The sequence below is a fragment of the Crocuta crocuta genome, unplaced genomic scaffold, assembly GCF_008692635.1.
Source record: "Crocuta crocuta isolate KB4526 unplaced genomic scaffold, BGI_CrCroc_1.0 scaffold168, whole genome shotgun sequence".
Taxonomy (NCBI): domain Eukaryota; kingdom Metazoa; phylum Chordata; class Mammalia; order Carnivora; family Hyaenidae; genus Crocuta; species Crocuta crocuta.
In genome coordinates this window covers 4,508,144-4,534,051 of record NW_027532591.1, presented here as the reverse complement: position 1 = coordinate 4,534,051, position 25,908 = coordinate 4,508,144, and the positions used below count along the sequence as shown (strand labels likewise).

At 37.1% G+C, this 25,908-nt stretch overlaps 1 protein-coding gene across 3 annotated transcripts in view; it reads right to left on the bottom strand.

The window, feature by feature from the left end:
- Positions 1 to 25,908, bottom strand: part of ZFYVE9 (zinc finger FYVE-type containing 9) — a 135,248-nt gene that overhangs the window by 105,985 nt on the left and 3,355 nt on the right. For all 3 annotated transcript variants that reach the window (XM_077779732.1, XM_077779733.1, XM_077779734.1), the window contains exons 2-3: positions 10,892 to 11,000; positions 5,431 to 7,532 (exon numbers count right to left, since the gene is read on the bottom strand). In XM_077779732.1, the coding sequence (XP_077635858.1) occupies positions 5,431 to 7,532; positions 10,892 to 10,961 (2,172 nt within the window). In that variant the 5' untranslated portion in view covers positions 10,962 to 11,000. The remainder of the gene's footprint in view (positions 1 to 5,430; positions 7,533 to 10,891; positions 11,001 to 25,908) is intronic.

The following is a 25,908-nucleotide window of genomic DNA, read 5'->3' as shown; positions in this document are numbered from 1 at the left end:
TATATGTTAAAATATCTATAATCCCTAATCCCAAGTGTCTGAAATGGGGAAGCTTTTTAGAACTACATTAAAAATTAATCTAGATCATTTTTCAATGTGTCACTTTGTCATTAGGCATGTCATCAAGCTATTTTTTTTTTAAACTGTAAGTGAAAAGGACCATATATCCCTAAAGGGATCTTGAAGAAATTAGTATGGGAAATGAATCAAAAAGGAAACAGTAATTGCAAAATAAAATGCTCACTGTAGCACACTTAACTGACACTTGACAAATACAGCATTCTAGTCTAACTGAGATGACTTCCAGAAAACACACTTTCAGTACAGTACACTTCAAAATGTTTAATGGTGGACTATTCCCACAAACTGACCTTAGCTAATCAGTACATTTAGTAATAACCTTACAGAGATAAATCAATGCTAGCACAATCTTTCCATTTAGGTTTCTATTTTTTTTTAACCACAAAACTTCATGTAAGCTCTTTCAGAGCTGCAGGGAAACAAAGTCTATGCAATTGCCTCCTTTTACAGAAGAGGAAACAGAAGCCTACAGCTCTTTCAAACCCATTCCAGTATTCTTTGCACAGTACCTCTCTTACAGCTCTCTTCTCTGTTCCATCTATTCAAATCACTAATGCAGTAAAAAAAGCATCTACTTGAGTTATACTTTTAAAGTCAATTACAATGAAAAAAGTAACTGTGAATAAATCTGAGTGGTCTGTAATACTGCCATTCTCCTCCTTGTCCAATGACTTGGTGCCCATATTGTTCTTTCTCTATTTTGTAAGTCAAGACCTGATAGGTAAAATCCTTAAATCCTACTAACTCCACCATCATCTGATAGCACCAATCACTCAGAATTTTTGTCTTCCTTATAAATTCAAATACTCAAATTCCCAATCCTTTACCACTGCCCCAAACTAAGTTCACCCACAGGCAACGACTTATATTTCTAGTAAGCAATTCAAGTACAGATAAACTTTGTTGCTATGTCCAGTGTGGTAAAAAGAGCATAAGGCTTTGGAGTCTGACAGATTTGTCTTAAAATCAATGCACTCTCACTGTTAAACTCTGAGGATTTAGGCAAGTTACTTAACCTTTCTGAGGTGCATTTTTCTCACCTGTAACTATATCTCAGAGAACTGCAATATTAAACTAGATAAGCCTAGCATAAAGTAGAAGTATTCAAAATGTTATTCTAGAGGTGCCTGGGTGGCTCAGTCGGGTAAGCATCCAACTTCAGCTCAGGTCATGATCCCAGGGCTCATCAGTTCAAGCCTCGACTCGGGTTCTATGCTGACAACTCAGAGCCGGGAGCCTGCTTCAGATTCTGTGTCTCCCTTACTCTCTGCCTCTCCCCTGATCATGCTCTGTGTCTCTCTCTCTCAAATGAATAAACATCAAAAGAATTTTTTAATATTATTCTAATTTCATCTTTCACACCGTCTCAACTGAATACAAAATATTCAGGTTATTAATTACCAGTTCAACAAGTCTTACTTTTATGTTATTTTATTTTTGAGAGAGAGAAACAGTGACAGAGAGAACGAGCAAGCAGGCAGAGGAGGGGAGGGGCATAGAGAAAGGGAGACACAGAATCTGAAGCAGGCTCCAGGCTCTGAAATGTCGGCACAGAGACCGATGCAGGGCTCGAACCCACCAACCATGAGATCATGACCTGAGCTGAAGCCGGACGCTTGACTGAGCCACCCAGGTGTCCCAACAAGTTTTACTTTTAAAGAATATTTTTATGTCTGCTTCTGTTAAATAGTAAATAGAGCAGTCATTAACAGCTGGCACCAAGTAAATAATAATTGGACACATCAGTGATGGTACATGATAAAGTGTGACAAAGCCTTGAAAATGACCAAACAGAAGATTAACAGCTTTTTTTCTTTTTAGAAATTCTTCACTTTAAAAACTCCTCTTTCCTTTACTCTTAAACTCAATGCTTCCTTAGGCCTTTGAAGTCAAATAATCAAATAAAAAGGGGTCAAAACATTGATGGCAAATGGAGCTTGACAGAGGATGAATAACCACTATTTGCTGGAGTCAGTGATTTCCATAGGAAACGAATATGGGTATATAATAATGGGGATCATCTGAACTTAAAGGGCACCTTTTGGAGAAAGAATTCTCTGTACTCTTTCTACTCTATAATTTATCACCTATCATACAGGAGAAGTAGGGATTATGCTGCTATGTGGAGCAATTATCTTAATAATGAGTGAAATCATAAAATTCACATTTGCTGAGCATTTTAGTCTGACATACTTTTCCAACTAACAGTGAAGAATGGAATCCAGATATCCTGATCATTACAGCAATACAGAAATAAACTGCAACATTTTGACACTTTCATAAATTCTAGTTTAATTATTTTATATTTTACCTAATTACATTTTACCAAGATGTTATGACAACTCTATTGCTTATCAAGAATTGATAAGCTTTAATCTATGGTAAATAATTTTCCACAATCTTCTATTAACTCCTTCTACCATGGGTATTTTTATCTTGTCCCATTCTTTTGTGAAGTGAATTTATTTCCCTTTTCCCACCTGTACTTTTCCACCTGTACTCTGATGTGATCTCGTTTTTCTCACACACTTTAGAACTTTGCCCGTAAATTACATCCACTTTCTTATATCATCCTTTCCAAATAGTCATTTTGTAACGTGATTTTTCTGACTCCTTCTGCCATTCTTAGAAAAATTAAGCTCTTATCCCTCAATTTTCTTCATACTGCTAGTATAAATGAGGAGACAAGCTGGAAGCAGTATGACTGAAGAAAGGGTACCAGCTTTAAATCTGGCTCTTGCACTTTCAAGCTATGAGATCCTAGTTATATTCCTTGACCATTATCTTAATCAGAGATTAAGAACCTCTGATTCTTAATCAAATAGGGAAAAACTAACAACCCATTCTATAAGGGTATAATGAGGATTAATGAGAATGAATATAAGGCACATATAACGGGCTCTTAACACAATGTATTATAATTTGTTGTAAGATGGTCTGTTTGTCAACTCAAATCCATGTTTCACAATTTTTTTTACGATTTTTTTAAAAAAATAATTTATTGTCAAGTTGGTTTCCATATAACACCCAGTGCTCATCCCCCCAAGTGCCCTCCTCCATGCCCATCACCCCCCTTCCTGCCCACCCCCATCAGCCCTCAGTTTGTTCTCGGCATTCAAGAGTCTCTCATGGGTTTTTTGTTTTTTTTTTTTAACTCCAGGAAATCCAGATAGTCCTCTCCCAACTTATGGAAATCAGTGCCCATGAGGTCAATGAGGTCATAAATTGCAATTTTTGCATCTCTGAATGACCAATACCTAGCCCAGAACTTTTCATATATTAGATGATTACCATATGCTTGTTAAGAGCGAAAAGTATTAATCCACAGGTACTAAGTAGAGAAATTACCGGGTTTGCAAACTAAATTTCTTTTTTCAGCAGTAAACATTATTTTACAAAATCACATTGCTTGGGGTATTTTTCTAGCTACCCTCATTCCCCAGTATAATCTCATTAATAGCTAGAAAAAGTATACAAATGTTTATAGGCTCTTTTCTTCTGAGAAGTTCAAGGATTCTTATAGACATTATCTCATCAATCCCTAGAATATCTCTGATGTAACTGGCGATAAAAAGGTAAAAAATAGAATATGAATCCATAATCCACATGAATCCATAAATTTATAAATTCCATTCAGCAAAACTTCCATTTAATTTTTCAATTTATGAGCTATTTAGCCAACATTTCCTTTCTAAATCCACCTATTACCTATTTATTCATTACATCTTGATATGCTGGTCTGGAGCATTATTATTTGCTCAAGAAAGCAAAATTTGTAGAAATTATTCTACAGAGTAGGCAACACATAGAACTACATAAAAAAGACAACTCTAATTTCTTAATAGAAAATTGACTGTTCAGGCTACTGAGTTTATTTCAGACTATAAGATATTTAAGAATGAGACAAATTATTTTCTTTAAATTTTAATAACCAGAGACCAGTAGCCTAATAACAGCTTAACTTCCTTCTGCTCCCCATCATTTTGTTCTTTTGTACCCTGATAGTAGTAGCCCTTTCTGACTGCCCACCCAGGAAACATTTTCCTCCTTTCCCATATGAATGGAATCCCCTTCTGTTCAGGCAAAACTGGGCTCAGCCCCAAGGGATGAATCATGATTCACCTTAGCCAGTCAATCTTGTCACCCCTGGTCAATAATTGGTATAAAATTGCACCTATGGTTATGAAATGACCAATAAACTGAAAGAAGTTGCCAGGAATTCTTTCCTCCATGCTGAGACAGCCCCCAACCAATTTCCCTGTATTTGAGAAGTTGCCAGATTGAACTTGACACTTACAGCTGTGCCACTCTCTTGAGACCATGAGTGAAAACCAAGAAAACTTCAGAGATCCTCACTCTACAACCAGACATAAGTGAGCCTCTATCTTCAGGCTTCCTGTTATTTGAAATGCTGTTTTTGTCTAAATCACAAAGAGCCAGAAAAATCTGTTCCTTGAAGGTGAAAGCAATCCTAATTAGCACAAACAGACCAGTAAATCAGGCAAGAAGGAGTAGAGATTACTTATTGAGTGCTTACTATTACATCTGTATCTCGTTTAATCTTCACAACAGCCAAATGAAAATTACTAATCTTTCGTTTTTTATAAAAACTAAAGCTTAATAAAGCGATATAGTCAAAAATAACAAAGCTAAAATTGGAATCCATACCTGACACCAAGCTTTGCAATCTTTTTAAAAATATAAAACCCCCTTCCTCCTTGTTTACAGCTCTTGTTAAAAAGACAAACCAGTTGACATGTTATAGCAAGCAAAACTTAGGGAGACTTAAGGAATATCAAGTACTCTTACAACCTTGTCATAGGATTTATAGCCCTCAACTCTATTTTTATCAAAGTTAAATGGGGAAAAAGACAAAAATATGTGTATGTGTGTATAAAAAGTTCCAGAGTGTCTAGTAGAGTGGCCAAACTCCTATAACAAAAACTAAATGGATTTTAAGTGTAATATTCAATTTTTCAAGAATTAAAAAATATGAAGTCAAGTACAAGTATTTCTTAAATCAAAAAAAATAAGTTCCTTATTTCAAACTATTCCATTAACCCAAGTATCTATCAATATAGAAACCACAAAGTTAACACTTCCTCAATTCTCATCTGTTCATGGAAAGTGATTCAGCTTAAATCTTGGCAACCAAAGAAAAATTATATAAACACTAAGATTCAACAAGGTCATTTTTTATTTAGAAATTTACTAGAACTGGGTGTTCCAAGCTATTATAATGTCATCTCAACCAGAAGTATGTTCACCTTATATTGCCTTTATTAATTTCTAATTGAGCTAAATAAAATAGGCATGCCATATTTGTGACCTGATACACACACAACTTACCTTCCCACATGCTCTGCAATGATGCCTCCTTTTGGTGAATGTGAACCTGGCTTCACATTTCATGCAATTTGGAGCCTGAGAATCTGGTACCCACACTGGAGCCACCTCACCCAGAGTAGTAAATGGCTTCCTGGCAGAAATTCCAAACTGACCAGCTCTGAGATCATTATCTGGGCTTTCTGGAGCTAATGCAAGGCATGGTCTACTGGATATCCCAGACTCGTAGCTTTCTAAATGTTCCCCATTTGTATCAGCAACAGAGAGGTTTCCCAAAGACGAATTGCATACATTGGTTGCTGAGTTTTCCCCTAATTTTGCTTTCCCAAGAACATCATTTTTGTTTTTAATATTATTTCCACTATTTGTAGGAAGGTCATTTTGTAAATGGTCAGACAATGGCTTTGGAATTTGAAGTTTAAGATTAGAAGGTTGCTTGGGTCTTGCACCACCAAAAGGAACACTGATAGATTGCAGGTTTGCTACTATCTTAGGAGAAGACTGCCCAAGCACTGATGGAACTTGGCTACAGAAACTGTGTAAATAATTTTTCTTCATTAGGTCACCAGTACTGTTTAAAAGTAGACTACTCCCTTCTGTGGCTTCATTTCCTCTCTGTTCATAAATATTTGAGTAGCATTCTGATTTGCTCTCTTCTATTTCCTTTTCTTCTGTTACTGAATCTTCTTTGGAGGGTAAAGTCTTTGGAACAAAACAAACAACTGGGCTCTGCATTCCATAGGAATCACAATTAGATACAGAATTTGCTGCTGGTGTATCCACAGTGGAGAAATCACATCCTTCACTTTCATTCACACAAGTTCCTTTTAAATCTAGACCTGCTTCTGCCATTCTATCACAGTCTCCTCCACTATCACTGTAAATGTCCTCAGGCTGACTCAACTGTAGAAACTTCTCGTTTTCTTTATTTATTTGGTTGTCATTCATATCATTTAGTTTAGTCAGTTTCCAATTAGTCATCTCCTGAGAATCAGAGAAATGCTCTGTCATATTAAGAAGTTCTGCAGTGCCAAGAATTTCTTCACGTTCACAACCTTCCCTTTCATCAGCTCTAACTTCACTGGGCACAAGGCAATCTGAAAACTGTTCACAGTTATCATCCCTTCCAGATCCATTAGGCATGTCTGTTTTGAGAAGCAAAGGTAAACCAGATCGGACGGATTCTTCGGTTGTTCTCTCCTCTGCTGGCTCTTTTGTCATCAAATTCCCCTCACTCAGATGGGAAAAGGAGTTTGGACTCCCTAGATCCATCCTAGCAGAGCTGGTTTTGCCAGTGAGAACCTCATCTGGTATACAGTTCTCTTGCTTTTTAGCAGCAGGATCTTCATCTGTTCCCTGGGATGAGATTACTGAATCAATTGTTAAACTTGTAATCACAGACATGGAGGGATCTCTACCTGTATTTTCATCATCATTTGATTGTGAAGGGGAACAGACACTGGCTAGATTATCAGATGAAGTAGGACACGTATGTTTAACAGAATCCCCCACTGCACTTGGTCTATTCAACAGATCCATTTGCTTCTCTGAGTTCATATCTTTTTCAGTGGACCCATTTATACTAAAACTAAATTGATCAGTTTGTCTGTTTTCATTATCCAGTGAACAGCTAAAGGCATCCATGAGAGACTGACTATTATAATTATTACAATCCTGCAAATCGCTTTGTAATGTCTTTTTATCACAGTTATGCATGACGGCTACAACAAGAACATTCTTCTCATCTGGCAGACAAGCAAGATTTCCACATTTCTTTTCTCCCACTTCGACAGTACTGCATTGATCGTCTCGATTACAGTTCCTCTTAATTAACTGATCTTCTGCAACGGCATTTTCATCAATCCACATTGTGTTAATCTCTGGATTCAGAGTACAGTCCTGTCCATTAGCACAATGGTCCTCTTCCTCTGTGGTCAGAGAAGCTGAATGAGCCAGAGAGAAGACTTTCAGTTGTGGCTGTGACTCATTAGAAACTGCAGGTTCATTCACAGTGGCCAATGCAGGGTTAAATGACAGTCGGTGAGAAGAGGGATCTAGAATCTTATTCCACTTGGTATCCAATAAAATAGGAGAAACTGTTTCATCTGAAAAAATAATTACAATAAGTTTGCTGGTGACACTGGAAAAGCTAGGACTCAGTTAATTAACTACACCTGCAAATACTCTGAAACTAAAATATTCCTAGGATATCTAAAAATAGAATATTCATAGAATATGGAGTTTCTAAAAACAAAAATAAAAGTTTCTAAAACAAAACAAAAAAAATTCTTAAGACTATTCCTGTATTACACGTCAGTTTGGAAAAGAAGTCATTCATAAGGGAGAACAGGTATAGCCCCAAACACAACAATCTGAGAGAGCAATAAATAAGTCTGAGTTGAAAAAGAATTAGTGTCAGGAAACAGTGAGAAGAAGCTAGAAAGGGCAAACTGTAAAGACCATAAAACATCAGAATATGTGGAGAATGGTCTTAAATTCTCTCAGTGTTAAATCCTGAGTTGACCAAATGTAGGCTAGCAGAGACTGGAGAGTTAGTAACATATGCTTCCTTTAAAAAAAGAAATCATTAGGGGCGCCTGGGTGGCTTAGTCGGTTAAGCATCCGACTTTGGCTTAGGTCATGATCTCGCAGTTCGTGGGTTTGAGACCCGCGTAGGGCTCTGTGCTGACTGCCAGCTCAGAGCCTGGAGCCTGTTTCAGTCTGTGACTCCCTCTCTCTCTGACCCTCCCCTGCTCACGCTGTCTCTCTCTCTCTCTCTCTCCTATAAAAAAAAAAAAAAAAAAAAAAAAAAAAAAAAAAAGAAATTATCTCCAAGATGGTTCATGGAAATAAAAAGGAATTACTGCTTCTTATAAGAATATTTAATAATATTCAAAAAAGAATGATCAGTTATTAAAAATTTCATTATTCGACCACATACCACGTGGGCATAGTGTTAATTATCTACTGTCATCACCATCCATGTGTGGTAGATTTTTCATTTAAGAAGGAAATTAACACAAAATGAAAAATCACTTTATTTAAAATATACTTTGAAAGATACCAGGCTAGAGGTTGTAGTGTTAATGCAACTAATTTAAAAAAATTTGGGAGGCGCCTGGGTGGCTCAGCCAGTTAAGTGTCCAACTTTGGTTCAGGTCTCATAGTTACATGATTCAAGCCCCACAATGGGCTCTGTGCTGACAGTTTGGAGCCTGTAACCTTCTTTGGATCTGTGTCTCCCTCTCTCTCTGACCTTCCCCTGCTTGTGCTCTCTCCCTCTCTCAAAAGTAAACTTTTAAAAAAATTAAAATTTTTAATTAAAAATTTTTAAAAAAATTTTTTAATTAAAAAAATAGTTCCAAACAAATAAACAACATCATTGCAAACAAGAATCTCGCTTCTCAAGTTCTTCTTCTAAAGGAGTAATTTTTTTATAAGCAAATGCTATATTTTGGAACTAAAAGACAATTTTCACTGATTCAACAAAAATGTATTCAAAATCAACTACATACAAAATACCCTACTAGAATCTACAGAAGTCACAAAGAGAATCATGTAATGAACTAACAGTTTTGTTAGAGTCGATGGTATTCTAGAAGTACATTATTCATGTGATTAGGTCTAGCACCAGTGTAGATATCTCATAACAAATAACTGTGATACACGGAGGGCCTAACCCAAGAAAGGATTGAGAAATTATTTGTATAAATGATTGAAACAGAGAGGAAAATACACCTTCTGCTTTGGTATGTATAAAACCCATCTAGATCCAATAAAATCTCAAATGATTAATTTTTACATTTACATGAATCCTATGGCTATGGAGTAGCTTCAGGTCATCAATGGTAAATTATGAGAAGAGCATACTATTCCATGTATCATTCCTTCTTCGTTTTTTCCCCTAATTCCCATAATCCCATATCTTTTTTTTTATTTTTTAATTTTTTTTTTTATTTTATTTCTAGGAAAGAGAGAGAGACAGCGTGAGCAGGGGAGGGTCAGAGAGAGAGGGAGTCACAGACTCTGAAACAGGCTCCAGGCTCTGAGCTGGCAGTCAGCACAGAGTCTGACGCGGGGCTCGAACCCACGAACCACAAGATCATGACCTAAGCGAAAGTCAGACGCTTAACCGACTAAGCCACCCAGGCGCCCCTCCCATATCTTTTGAAGGCTTGCTCCATCATAGACCCAAAGCAGCAAAATTGAAACTAATCTCTCTTCTCAATTACTATCAAAGAACAACTGAATCACTGAATACAGTAAAAGTTTGGCGACCATTACTAAAATCATGGACTTCAGATGGAAAAAGATCACTTTGTAAACTTGTTACATGATATTTCTCCTTAGAAACAGAGAACACCAGGGAAGGAAGGCAAGGTAAAAGATAGAGATCTAATTATGGCTTATCCATTCAAGTCATACGCAGAGGGAAATTTAAAGAAAAGTTTTCCTTAAATGAAGTGACTCTTAAGCTGACATTTTATTTAACCATTTTGGCAGTAACTTAAACATATACATCTTTTAAAATTAGGTTTAAAATGTATCTATAGGGGCCTGGGTGGCTTAGTCGGTTAAGCGTCCGACTTTCGCTTAGGTCATGATCTCGCGGTTCGTGGGTTCAAGCCCTGCATCGGGCTCTGTGCTGACTGCCAGCTCAGAGCCTGGAGCCTGTTTCAGTCTGACTCCCTCTCTCTCTGACCCTCCCCTGCTCACGCTGTCTCTCTCGCTCTCTCCTAGAAATAAATAAAAATTTAAAAAAATAAATAAATAAAAATAAAATAAAATGTATCTTTTGGGGAACCTGGGTGGTTTCCAACTTCAGCTCAGGTTTGTGAGTTTGAGACCAGCATCGAGCTCTGTGCTGACAGCTCAGAGCCTGGGGCCTGGTGTCTCCCTCTCCCTCTCTACCCCTCCCCTGCTCATGCTCAGTCTCTCTCTGTCTCAAAAATAAATAGACATTTAAAAAATAAATAAATAAATAATAAACATAAAATGCACCTTTATTGGTCAATCAAAAGGCAACAAGTGACTTTTCTTAGCTTTGGAAATACAATCACACATTCTAAAGCTCTTCTTGATCATAAATTGGTTGCATAAAGAGATTTTAGACTCTAGTGTCATACTGCCTGGAAATTACTCATCCTGCCACTTATCAGCAAATTAACTTTGAGGAAGATGCTTAATCTCTCTGTGTCTCTCATCTGTAAAATGTACATAAAATCTGCTTTCATGGGATTATCTTAAAAATTAAATAATATAGTCCATATAAATGCTTTAGCACAGTATCTGGCACATACTGCTTAAAAATGTTAGTTCCTCCTCTGAGTATTAAAATATAAAACTATTATCATTAAGTCACTTTATTCAGTTTTATTTTTTTTAAAGTGTTGCATCCTCTTCCAACCCCCCATTCTCCATATCATAAATATATTCAAATAGATTCACCAAAGTAAATTCTCACCTTCGTTTTGTTCAAATTCATCTAATACCTTGTCCAGGTTGTAAGCTTCTGCTTGGAAGTAATTCTCCATCGGTGAGGAAACACCACTTAAGAGACTTGTTTAAACTTTCTAGAAAGTAGATCAAATTTGTATTATACTTTCAATTACATTATAGACATTACAACTGATAACAAAAATACAAATGATCGTGAGACTACTATAAACAATCATATACTCACAAATTGGAAAACCTGAAGAAAATGGATAAATTCCTAGATGAATACAAACCTACCAAGAGTGAATCATGAAGAAACAGAAAATCTGAAAACCAATTACTAATCAGGAGATTGAATCAATAATTAAAAATCACCCAAAAACGTAAAGTCCAGGACCAGTTGGCTTTACGAATGAATTCTATCAAATGTTAAAAAATACCAATGTTTCCCAAACTCTTCCAAACAACAGAAGAGTGGGGAACACTTCTAAACTCATTTTACAAAGCCAGCATTACCATGATACCAAAACCAGATAAGGACACTCCAAGAAAGGAAAATTACAAAACAGTATTGATGAATATACATACAAAAATTCTAAAACAAAATATTAGCAAACCAGATACAATAATACATTAAACAGACCATATGCCATGATCCAGTGGAATTTACTCTAGGAACACAAGAATGTTTCAACATCTGTAAATCAATGTAATATACATTACAAAATGAAGGATAAATCATATGTTCTTCTCAATAGATACAGAAAAACCATCTGACAAAATTCAATACTCATTTATGATAAAAACCCTCAATCAAGTGGGCAGAATAAGAACACACCTAATAAAAGCCATCTATGACAAGTTCAAAGTGAATATCATACTCAGCAGTAAAAACCTGAAAGAAAGCCTTTCCTCTAAAATCAAGAACGAGACAAGGCTGCTCACTCTCACCACTTGTATTCAACATAATACTGGAATTTCTAGCCAGAGCAATTAGGAAGAAAAAGAAACAAAAGGCACCTGAATTAGAAAAGAAGTAGAAGAAGTAGTGTCTGTACTTGCAGGTGACATCATATTCTATAACACCCTAAAAACTCCACACAAAACAATCTGTTAGAATAAATGAAGTCAATAATGTTGCAAGATTAAAAAGTCAACACCCAAGGGGTGCCTGGCTGACTCCACAGGCAGAGTATGCACCTCGTGTTCTCTGGGTCATAAGTGCAAGCCCCATGTGTAGAGTTTACTTAAAACTTCTAAAAAACATTTTTTTAAGTCAAATTAGTTGAGCTTCTATATATTAACCCCAAAAATCAGAAAGGGAAATTAAACAAACAATATATTTACAATTGCATCAAAAAGAATAAAATTCCTAGGAATAAATTAAACCAAGGAGGTAAAAAATCTATACTCTGAGACATGGATGAAATAATTAGAAAACACAAATAGATGGAAAGACATTCTGGGTGAGATGATTGGAAGAATTAATATTGTTAAAATGTCCATACTATCCAAACTTATAGATTCAATGCAATCCCTATCAAAATTCCAACAGCATTTTTCACAAAAATTTTTTTTAAAAATCCAGTAATTTGCATAAATCCACAAAAGAGCCTGAATAGCCAAAGTAATCTTGAAAAAGAACAAAGCCAAAGCCTTCATAATTCCTGATTTTAAGTTATATTACAAAGCTATAGTAATCAAAAGTGTATGGTGTTGGCATAAAAACTGACACATAAATCGATGAAACAGAGAAGAGAGGCCAGTGGGTTGAAGAGTGCAACCAACTTTGGCTGCGCCCCCGGTACGGGGAGTTTACACGTCCAAAAAAGCAAGGTGCAGTGCTTGGTTAAAGAAGGGACTGGAGCACCGCCACTCACCTCCCCACAACCTTCAAGACTGAACTCCCGTCTGACGCATTGGATCACACACGCNGCATACACACGGCTATTTAACTGTAGCTGGGAAATCCGGTTATATGCTTTAAACCGTTCTTTGTCCGTCAGTTTTCTTATTTTTTCCTTTTCATTTCTCCTTTTTGACCCTTTTATGTATTTTATACTCTCTATTATTGACCCTCCCTCCGACGTCGTTTCTCTTAACTTTTTCGTTTTCCCACTCAGTTTGCATGTTAGTTGAATTACTCCGTGCATTTGTGTGCCCCTGCTCCCTGTGTGTTTGTCTGTCTGTTCTCTTTTCCAGGGCTACCTCAAGAAACAAGCCAGAGTACACAAGGTGGAGAGTCCCAAATATCACTACGAATAGGAAAATAAAATAACCAAGGTCCCAACAAGAGAGACCAAGAGATACCATTCAAAAAACACTCTCTGAAAGGATAGGCCCTGGAAAGTCAAAGAGTCTTCTTGGATATAGCAGCGCTCATAGAAACAGAGAGCATAACAGGTCTTTAAAACCAACAAGAGCCGGAAAGCTAACTAAAATGACGAAACGAAAGACCTCTCCTCCAAAGAAACTCCAAGAAGAAATGACAGCTAATGAACTGCTCAAAACAGATATCAGCAGCATAACTGAACAAGATTTTAGAATAATAATGGTAAAATTAATAGCTGGGCTTGAAAAAAACATAGGGGACATCAAAGAAACTATGGCTACAGACAGAATGGAAAATAAAAATAGGCATGAAGAATTAAAAAATGCGATAAATGAGATACATAATAAATTAGAGGCCTCCAATGCACGGATTGAAGAGGCAGAAAGGAGAATAAGTGATTTAGAAGACACCATTATAGAAAAACAAGAAGCTGACAAAAAAAGAGACAAACTGATCCAGGAACAGGAAAGAAGAATTCGAGAGCTCAGCGATACGGTCAAACGCAACAATATCCGTATCATAGGAATCCCAGAAGAGGAAGAGAGAGGGAAAGGTGCTGAAGGAGTCCTGGAACAAATTATAGCAGAGAACTTCCCCGACCTGGGGAAGGAAGTAAATGTGGAAATACAAGAGGCTCAGAGGACTCCCCTCAGACGTAACTTGAATCGATCTTCTGCACGACATATCATAGTCAAAATGGCAAAATATAAGGACAAAGAGAGAATTTTGAAAGCAGCTAGGGAGAAAAGGGCCCTAACATACAAAGGGAAACCTATCAGAGTGGTGACAGACCTATCTACTGAAACTTGGCAGGCCAGAAAGGAATGGCAGGAGATCTTCAATGTGATGAACAGTAAAAATATGCAGCCAAGAATCCTCTATCCAGCAAGCCTGTCATTCAAAATAGAAGGAGAGATAAAAAAACCTTTCCAAATTAACAGAAATTGAAAGAATTTGTCACCACTAAGCTAGCCCTACAAGAAATCCTGAGGGGGACCCTCTGAAGGAAATGTTGCAAGGAACAAAGATAACAGAGACACCATCACAAACACGAACCCTACAAAAGATACAAAGACTTAAACCTACATATTTCAATAATAACACTGAATGTAAATGGGCTGAATGCTCCAATCAAAAAATACAGGGTAGCAGAATGGATAAAAAACCAAAATCCATCTATATGCTGTCTACAAGAAACTCATTTTAGACTGGAAGACACCTTCAGATTAAAAGTAAGGGGATGGAGAAATATATATCATGCTACGGGAAATCAAAAGAAATCCGGAGTAGCTATACTTATATCAGACAAACTGGACTTTAAATGAAAGACAATAACAAGAGATGAAGAAGGGCACTACATAATAATTACAGGGTCCATCCATCAGGAAGAACTAACTATCATAAAGTCTATGCACCGAATATGGGTGCACCTAAATATCTAAAACAATTAATCACAAACAGATAAGCTTATAGATAAGAATGTGCTAATAGCAGGGGACTTTAATACTCTGCTTACAGAAATGGATAGGTCAACCAGAGAGAAAATCACTAAAGAAATAATCGACTTAAAAGACACATTGAACCAGATGGATCTGACAGATATATTGAGAACTCTACAACCTGAGGCCAGGGAGTTTATTCTCAAGTGCGCATGGCACATTCCCCAAGATAGATCACATACTGGGACATAAAGCAGCCCTCAATAAATATAAAGAATTGAGATCAGACCATGCACACTCTCAGATCATAATGCTTTGAAACTTGAAATCACAGGAAGAAGTCTAGAAAACCTCCAAACACCCTACTAAAGAATGAATGGGCCAATCAGGGAGNGACTTTAATACTCTGCTTACAGAAATGGATAGGTCAACCAGAGAGAAAATCACTAAAGAAATAATGGACTTAAAAGACACATTGAACCAGATGGATCTGACAGATATATTGAGAACTCTACAACCTGAGGCCAGGGAGTTTANAGAGGCAAACCATGAGAGACACTTGAATGCTGACATAAACTGAGGACTGATGGATGTGGGGAGGGGAGGGGGGATGGGTATGGAGGAGGGCACTTGTAGGGATGAGCACTGGGTGTTATATGGAAACCAATTTGACAATAAACTATTTGCAAAAAAAAATAAATAAATAAAAAATAAAGTGTGCAAAATCCATACAAAAAAAGAAAAGAGAGGCCAGAAATAAAACCACCCAATATAGTCAATTAATTTATGACAAAAGAGCCAGGAATATACAATGGAGAAAGTATAGTCTTTTCAATAAATGGTGTTGGGAAAGCTCGACAGTCACATGCAAAAGAATGAAACCATACAGAAAGATCAGTTCAACTCAGGGTGCCTGGGTGGCTCAGTTGGTTAAGTGTCCAACTTCAGCTCTGGTCATAATCTCACGGTTTGCATGTTTGAGTCCTACATCAGGCTCTGAGCTGTCAGCACAGAGCCTGGGGCCTGCTTCGGATTCTGTATCTGCCTCTCCCCTGCTCTCTTGGTCTTTCTCTCAAAAATAAATAAACATTTAAAAAAACTTTATTAAATCAATTCAACTCAACATGGATTAAAGTACTGAAGATAAGACCTGAAACCATAAAGTTCCTACAAGAAAACATAGGCAGCAAGCTCCTTGACATTGGTCTTGTAGATGATATTTTGGATTTGACTCCAAAAGCAAAGGCAAGAAAAACAAAAATAAAGAGGTGGAACTACATCAAACTAAAAGCTTCTTCAAAGCAGTGGACACCATCAACAAAATGAGAAGCAACCTACTGAATATAAGAAAATATTTGCAAACTGTATGTCCAAAAAGGGGTTAATATCCAAAATATATTCAGAACTCAAACAACTTGATGGCAAAAACCCCAAACAACCCAATTAAAAATGGGCACAAGATATGAGTAGACTTTTCAAAGAAGACACACAGATGGCCAACAGACACATGAAAAGATGCTCAACACAATGAATCATCAGAGAAATACAAATGAAAACCGCAATCAAATCACGCCTGCTAGAATGGCGAATATCAAAAGACAAGAAATAACAAGTAGCAGTGAAGATGCAGAGAAAAGGGGACCCTTGTGCACTACTGATGGAAATGTAAACTGTATGAAAAAGAGTATGGAGGTTCCTCAAAAATTAAAAATAGAACTACAATATGATTCAGCAATTCCTCTATTAGGTATTTATCTTAAAAATGAAAATACACACACCAGAACTTCCAGTATACACATATATCAAATCATTATGTTCTACGCCTTAAACTAATACAATGTTATATGCCAATAATATCTCATATAATTGTGAAAAAAGTGAAAACAATATATAAATAAAAATATAATTTATAAATCTTAAGTATACGAGGATAAAATCTCTTAATATCTATTCTGACCATTTATAGTATAAAACCTATCATTCCACTAGAAATATTCTAAGATCTTTAAGCTATTAAAGTCTAGAAACCTGTAAACTGACAATTATCAAAATGTAATTGCAGGAGACAGACTTGGTGCATTTGAATAGGATATGTTTCAAAATATAAATTCCAGATGTTGAGAGAGGAATCATTTCTTTGAGATATAACTGTTTCTATTTGTCGTTTTTTTAAAATGTTTATTTATTTGTGAGAGAGAGAGAGACAGAGACAGAGCACAAACTGGGGAGGGGCATGAGCCACTCATGAGCTGTGAAATCATGACTTAAATTGAAGTCGGATCCTTAACCAACTGAGCCACCCAGGCACCCCTATATTTCTATTTGAAAAGAAAGGTTTTATATTATTTCTCTTTTTTTATTGTTTATTTATCTTTGAGAAAGAGGCAGAACACAAGGAAGGGAGGGGCAGAGAGAGAGGGAAACATAGAATCTAAAGCAGGCTCCAGCTCTGAGCTGTCAGCACAGAGCCTGACGCAGGGCTCAAATCCACAAACTGCGAGATCATGGCCTAAGCCAAAGTTGGACACTTAACCAACTGAGCCACCCAGGTGACCCTTATTTTATTTCTTTAAAGTTTATTTATTTTGAGAGAGAGAGAGTGAGAGACAACATGCATGTGAGCAAGGGAGGGGCAGAGACAGAGTGGGAGAGAGAAAGAGAATCCCAAGCACAGGGCTCAATCTCATGAACCATGAAATTATAAAATGAGCCAAAATCAAGAGTCGGCCACATAACCAACTGAGCTACCCAGGCACCGCAATAAATAAAACTTGAAAATTGTTCCCAAATGGAAAGTGATAAGAAAGTTCAAACAAGCATGGGGATAAGGGATATTAGTTCTAAACTGTTGACAATAATTCTGACTTGGTTATTCTCTCTAGTAGATTTATTAAAAAATAATCTCTGTACCCAACATGGGGCTCGAACTTATAGCCCAGAGATTAAGAGTCAGATGCTGTACCAACTGAGCCAGACAGGCACCCCTTGGTTATTCTTTTTAAACCTCTTCTTTTCAAGTACAATTTCTAAGTCTTTCTTGGTGTTAATTGATTAAAATGCATCCTGTGAGCACAAACACTAGGTGTGTCACCTACTTACTAGGTGCCAAGAGCACACAGTACTTGCTAAATAAACATTAGGCCCTCTTTTTTTCCCCTCTATTATCATAATCCCTATGCTTATCTCCTTAATTTCTCAAAATGTTCTTTTCAAACTGAAAATTCTACGTGGCTTCTTACTGGTATATAGGAAGGCAGATAGGAGGGGAGATAATATTAGAATTCCCCTAAAATGTCTAAGTAAGGAAACATGAAGAGGAGGGAAAATCAAGAATGTAATATCCTGGGGCACCTGGGTGGCTCAGTCAGTTAAGTGGCTGACTTCGGTTTAGGTCATGATCTCACAGTTCGTGGGTTCGAGCCCCGCATCAGCTCTACGCTGACTGCCAGCTCAGAGCCTGGAGCCTGTCTTCAGATTCTATGTCTTCCTCTCTCTCTGACCCTCCCCTACTCAGGCTTTCCCTCACTCTCTCTCTCAGAAATTTAAAAAAAAAAAAAAAAAAAAAATACACTATTCTGTATTACAAACTTCAAGTTAAATATAAAAAGTGAGGAATTTTCTTTGACTTATAGTGTTTCTTCTCTGAGGCATATAAAAGCATCAATACTATTCTTTCATTTTACCAATTTAAAAGAAAAGCTCAGAGGATTAAATGGATTTATTTAAGTATTTCCCCATGCTTATTCATTCAGTCAACTTTCATTTATCGATTGGCTCCTGTTAAATAATTTAAGTTTAGGTAGACAAATAAGCTACATAATCCCTTAATAGTTTTTCTTATCTATTTTTTGTGTCTAATGATTTACAGTTCAAAATAATTTTCATGTTATGCCATTATATTCTGATAAAGACTAAACATTTAAACTGTCCAATGATAAGACCATAAATGAAATTTCTCACAACATACAATCTAGCACATTTAACATATAGCTACAAAACTCAGCATTTTATAGTCACTCTATATAAAATATTAATAAAGAATTGGATCCAACATATTTATTGTACACCTCCTGTATGCAGGGTATTGTAATCATTTTAAGTCTCAGACATCATCCTTAACATTGAGAAGCTTATAACTTAATGGTAAACAATGCTAAAAAATAAAATTAATATAATAATGATTTTTTAATAAAAGCAAAGGCACATGAATTACTACTTGATTAATTTGTCAGATCAAATTAACAGATAAGTGCTACAGAATAAGTATTATTATAAAAGTTCAAGAAGTGGGCAGGATCACCATCTGGATGGTCAAAGTAGGCATCATTTATGGATTTGAGCTGGATCTAGAAGGATGGATAAAATTTTAATGAATATTCCAGATGGCAAGATGAGAAGTGAAATTTCAAACAGGCAGAGACATTCAAGGAGTGACCTAAGGACAGGCAATTATTGAGGGATCAGTGAAGCTGGAGCAAGAATTTATTTAAATAGTTAACATTAGGACATAGTTGGAGAGGCGGGCAGGCATCATATCATGCAAGCCTTGGAATGCCAGTCTGACAAAGGTACTGTATATACTTTAAGCAATGGGAAGCACTATAGCACATTCACAAACCTTTATTATAGTAATATTGTTACAACTGCTCATTTTATTATTAGTTATTTGCTGTTAATCTCTCACTTTGCCTAATTTATAAATTAAACTTTATCATAGGTACGTATGTAAAGGAAAAAACAGCATATATAGGTTTTGGTAGTATCTATCGTTTTAGGTACCACTGGGGATCTTGGAACATACCCCCATGGATAAGCAGGGGGACTACTGTACAAACAGTTGGTTAAGAAGCTGTACTGAACTCCAATGATAATTACTGATGCAGGCCAGCATCAAAAATGAATGCTAAAGCCTTTAGGTAAATGGTTACTAGGGAAGAAAATATTCACAGTGCCTCCAAGTATTAATCCACAGATTATTATTCACAAAGGAGAAAATATGTTTACGGTAAGAAGATATGATAATCAGTTCCTAAACCAAATGATCAAACTTAGGATCACCAATAGTTTAACAAGCTGCCATGATACCTTTGATGGTACCTTTTGATATGATGCAATGAGAAATTTAAAACATTACTGACATAGTATTGTTGCCAAAAATGTTTAACCTGAATTGAATCATGAAGAAACAATTTGACAAATCTAGAATGCAAGGCATTCTATAAGACAACTGTTCTGAACGTTCCAAAAAGTTCAATATTACAAAAAAATCATTCCAAATTAAAAGAGACATGAGATTAAATAACCAAATTCCAATCTGGCTGGCTCCTAGATCAAGACAACACATATACACACACACAGCCAAAAATCCCATGTAGGGGACAATCCAGAAAATTTGGACTATGTATTAGGTAATACAATAAATTAATAATAATTTTCTTAGCTGTGATAATGATGTTTTGATTTTGTAGGAGAAAGTCCCTACTCTTAGGAGATGTCTGCTGAATTATTTAGGGGAGAAGTGTTATAATATCTGTATTTAACTTCCAAATGATTCAGAAAAAGAAGAGTATGTGAATGTGTGTGAGTATGGGGGAGGAGGGAAAAAGAGGAAGAGAGTGAAAGGAGGGAGAAAAGTGTTCAAAAAAAAAACATGAGAGGCGACTGGGTGGCTCAGTAGGTTGAGCGTCCAACTTCAGCTCAGGTCATGATCTCACGGTTCGTGGATTCGAGCCCTGCGTTGGGCTCTGTGCTGACAGCCAGCTCAGAGCCTAGAGGTTGTTTCAGATTCTATATCTCCCTCTCTCTCTGACCCTCCCCTGCTCACGCACGCTCACTCTCTCTGTCTCTCTCTGTCTCTCTCTGTCTTTCTCTCTCTCTCTCTTTCTGTCTCTCTCTCTCAGAAATAAATAAAAACATTTAAATTTTTTTTCAAAAAAGAAACATGAGACGCCTGGGTGGCTCAGTTGGCTGAGAATCCGACTCTTGATCTCAGCTCAGGTCTTGATCTTAGGGTCATGGATTCAGACCCTGTGGTGGGCTCCTCACTGAGCATGAAGCCTACTTAAAAAAAAGCAGCAGCAGCAGAATGGTAAAAATTGATGAATCTAGGTGAAGCATATATGGGTCTTTATTGTATTATCTTTCAACTTTTCTTTAGGCTTGAAATTTTTCAAAAGAAAAGAAAAAAGAATGTACTGAGCTGGCGGTAGGAAGCATTCCTTCCCACTAGGAATACAGAAATTCTAGAAAAATAGATTATCTTAAAATAGTTTATACAGCCAAAGTCAAAAGCAAGAAAGGGAAATATACAAATCCACAAACCAAGAAGAAACCAAGCCATAGCAAGGAACGGGTCACAAAACCAGGCAGCAACCTTCAGGCCTAGGATCAAAAGCTAACGGGGAAGATGGAAATTATTGGCTGCAAACTTAAAGAAGTTTCTACAGTATGTAAGGGGCCAAAATGGGCTCTCTGAATAAAGCCAGGAGCTTGGGGAAAAAAACTATCCCAAGCAGCTCCAAGACTGAGCAATGGAACAGGATGGAATAGAGCACCAATAAAATCACCTTTCAAAAATTAGAATTCTTAGTTTGCCCCTCACTCAGGTTTGGGAATGATAATGTTTTTCTATTAATAAACATAACATGGTTGATCTCTATGTTTGATCAGCTTTTCTTGTGACTTGTAATAATTTTTATAAGTCATGAAATAATGGGATAGTGGGGGGATGTGACTATAAAGGGGTAGCACAAGGGAGATCTCTGTGGTGACAAAAATCATTCTATATCTCCAACTGTAATGGTGGTTACACAAACCTACATGTGACAAATGAGAGGGACACACATTCATGAATATGCTCACAGCAGCTTTATTCACAACAGCCAAAAGGTGGGAACAACTAGATACCTATCAACTGATGAATGGAAAATCAAGTGTCAATTTCCTAGTTTATGTTTTCTCTAGTTATATAATATGTAAACAATGAGAAAAACTGGGTAGATGAAGGGTACATTAGAACTCTCTATACTATTTTTACGATTTCCTGTGAATCTATAATACAAAATAAAAGCTGAAAAAATTAAAATTAAAGGGAAAACATTATTAAAAATTTAACAGACACGGAAGCAGGATGAAGAGAGTATCTGTGTAAGGGGGGGTCAGAACCCAAGTATAGTAAAGTGAGATGTCTTTGTGTTGGGGTGGCCCAACATAAGATGTCAGAGACCCAACAGGGTAAGAAAAGTGCCTATGCAGAAGGACAGCCCAGGGTGGAGTGTCAGAGCCCAAGAGAGCTATGGAAGACATCTACATAAGGGGATGGGGGATCAAGAGTCCAAGTGAGTAAGAAGAGTCCACATGCAGGAGGGGTAAAGAGGAGATGTAAGAGCATAATCCAGAGTGGCATGTCAGAGCCTGAGCAGGATAAGAAAGGCCAGGGGAAGGAGACAATGATAGGAGATTGGTTACATGCAGAGACAGATCAAATAAGTGACTACATGAAGGGCAACTGAGGCAAGGTTTCTCACTGTTAGAGAAGGGAGTTAAAATGCACAAAAAGTGAAAGCCACAAAGAACCCTGCAATGTTGGTTTGGAATTCGAGATTATCAGTATGAATTCACAAACTTCAATAAACATAGATACTTATAGCAATAGATATAAGTGTGTGTGTGTGTGTGTGCGCGCACACTTGCTTTAGTTATGTGCAGAGAGGATCTTAGAGCAGGAAATCTCCATCTCTACTCCAAGTAGCAATGAGCATGTATCTAGCACCAGATCTGGTTTCTAAGTATTGTTATCCACTAAAAGGAAGCAGAGTTCTATGGAGAAATGGCTGATTCCAGAGTTGGAGTAGAAAAAACACAAGAGCTTTGATGAGGATATAGGGAAATATGAATTCTCACACACTGCTAGAAGGAAAGTAAAATAATGTCACAACTTTGGAAAATAGTTTGGCAGTTCCTCAAAAAGTTAAATAGAATTACCTCAGAGCTATTCCACTCCTAGGTTTATACCCAAGAGGAATGGAAACATACTCAAAAACTCAACCGTGAATGCTCACAGCAGTATCATTCACAATAACCAAAAGGTAGAAACAACCCAAATATGTATCAACTGATAAATGGATAAAGTGTGGTATGGTATGTCAACAAAATGGGATAGATATTATAGGACAATAAAAACAGATGATATACTGCTGCTATATGCTACAACATGAATGAATTTTGGAAATATTAAGGTAATTGAAAGAAGCAGACACAAAAACTCTACATTATATGAGTCTATTTGTATGGAATGTCCAAAATAGGCAAATTCACAGAAACAGAAAATTAACTAGAGACTGTCAGGTGCTGGAGGGAACTGGAGGGAAATGAGAACTGACTACTAATGGATACAAGATTTCTTTTTGGGATAATAAAAATGTTCTAGAACTGGACAGTGATGATGATTGCACAACTCTGTAAATATATAAACCTCTGACTACATATACTCTAAAAAAGGGAGTTTTATGGTATGTGAATTATATTTCAATTAAAAAAAAAAAGGGCCTTGAATATCTTGTGTGCTGGAAAGCAAGTATGTACTCCAAGAATAATGGAGACATGTCAAAAGGACACAGGAACCAGCCTAAAGGAGTTCCCACAGGCTAAATCAAAGAATCAAAATAATAATATAGCAATGGATTATGACCCATTAAATAAAAAAGAGAATCATTAATCTCTATAATATGAACGAATGAATCCCATGGAAGGGGATATTCACATAGCTTCAAAGCTCCTCTCTACAAAAATATTTACTAATTACCAAAGAAAAAAAGAGTAACTTCAGAGGCAAAGCCTGACAGACATCACCTTACACAATTATCAAAGTAAGCATCATCAGTAATGGGACAAATGGAAATCTGTGCTCTCTGATAGGCTGCAATGAAAAGGACACAGCAATATCATACTGGGGGAGGCAAGATAGGGAGTGGGGGGAGACAGGGAGTGGGAACTCTCTTTAATTTCTGTTCAATTTTGCTATGAACCTAAAACTGCTATTTGGGGAAGGGGAGGGTGGAAGTGAGCAAAGAGCAGAGAGACAGAGAATCCCCCCAAAGGGGGAGCGGGGGGAGAGGGGGAGAGGGAGAGAGAGAGAGAGAGAGAGAGAGAGAGGAAAGCAGGGCTCACACGAGGCAGAACTCGAGCTCACCCACTGTGAGACTTGAACTCATGAACCATGAGATCATGACCTGACCTGAAGTCAGATGCTTAACAACTGAACCACCAAGACACCGAAACCTAGAACTGCTCTTAAAAATTAAAATGTATTAATTTAAAACAAAAACAGCACCACTTCTGTGATATTCCCACAAAAATGCATAACCTGAATCTAATCATAAGGAGACATCAGACAAACAAAATTGAGGAACATTCTACAAAATAACTAGTCTGGAATCTTCAAAAGTGTCAAGGTCAAAAAAAGTCAAAGACTGCAGACTACTCCAAATGGAAGGAGACTACAGAGACATGACAACTAAATGCAACATGCGACTCTAAACTAGATCCTTTTGCTATAGAGGACATTATTTGTACATCTGGCAAAACCTGAATAAGATCTGAGAATTAGATGGTGGTAATGAATCAATGTTAATTTGCTGATTTTGATGAATATATTGTGGTTATGTAGGAGAATGTTCTTGTTTGCCAGAAACACACAGTTTCAAAGAGGATGGGGCATGCAGCTAGCAATTCACAGTTCAGAGAGAAAAAGTTCTTTGTACTTGCCACTTTTCTATAAGCTTAAGAGTTTAAAAATTTTTTTAAATACACCAGAAGTGTCTATCATATTTTTACTTTCCAGAGCACTTTCTTTTTCTAATGATTTTTTTAAAGATACGCTTTTCATTTTTTTCTTTTTTCACTATTTTATTTATTTTTTGAGAGAGAGGGTGAGACACAGCATGAGCGGGGAGGGTCAGAGAGAGAAAGAGGCACAGAATCTGAAGCAGGCTCCAGGCTCTGAGCTAGCTGTCAGCACAGAGCCTGACACGGGGCTCAAACTCATCAACTGTGAGATCATGACCTGAGCCAAAGTTGGACGCTTAACCAACTGAGCCACTCAGGCGCCCATCTTTTTCTAATGATTTTTATAGCATCTTCTTTCATGAATATAATTTCTTCTCTTTTCTCTTACCTCTCTGATGCAATTACTAATTACCTACAGTTTGTTGGTTTTTTCCTCAAACTTTCTTCTATTTCCAATGTTATTTTCCTCCAACTTCCTCTTTTGTACTTTTGTGTCTTGCTCTCTTTTCCTTGGAGGCTTTCCCCCAAATGCCTATTTATTGAATAAATGAAGTTCTAAAGCCAACTAGAAGCTCTGCATGTCTGGGTTTTCAACCAGGAGGCTTCCACTAGATGGTGATCAGGTGGGAACACAGCTATTTCACTGGGAGACTTCTAAATGTCAGAAAAGAGAGGTCTAGGGGCGCCTGGGTGGCTTAGTCGGTTAAGCGTCCGACTTTCGTTTAGGTCATGATCTCGCAGTTCGTGGGTTCGAGCCCCGCATCAGGCTCTGTGCTGACTGCCAGCTTGGAGCCTGGAGCCTGTTTCAGTCTGTGACTCCCTCTCTCTCTGACCCTCCCCTGCTCGCACTGTCTCTCTCTCTCTCTCTCCTAGAAATAAATAAAACATAAAAAAAAAAAAAAGAAAAGAAAAGAGAGGTCTTTTCTTTAGACTTCAGAGAAGACTCATATACTTTCCTGTAAGGGGGTACCGAGATATAATACAAGGCGATTACCTTCTGAAAGAAAAGTAAAGGAAGAAGTGAGGGGGAAGGGTCTCACTTTTCAGTATAAAGGATTTCTCTTAATCTTCCTTTCACTATATATGGTTCCTCATCCCTGATCTGTTGTTTAATGTCCTCACGTCTTGAGCGTCTTTAGTTTCATCTTCCAAAGAAAAACCTGTCCTGAGGACATGGGAGAGGGGCAGTCTTCTCACATTAGCTGGATATCCCAGAGGATTTAAATCTTGGGGCACCTGGGTGGCTCAGTTGATTAAGCGTCCAACTTTGGCTCAGGTCACAATCTTGCTGTTGGTGAGTTTAAGCCCCAAGTCAGCCTCTGTGCTGACAGCTGAGCCTGGAGCCTGCTTCAGATTCTGTGTCTCCCTTGCTCTCTGCCCCTCCCCCGCTCATATTCGGTCTCTCTCTCTCTCAAAAATAAAATAAACATTAAAAACATTTTTTTAATCTTATGTCAGGATTATTTTCTTTTTTTTTTTTTTTTT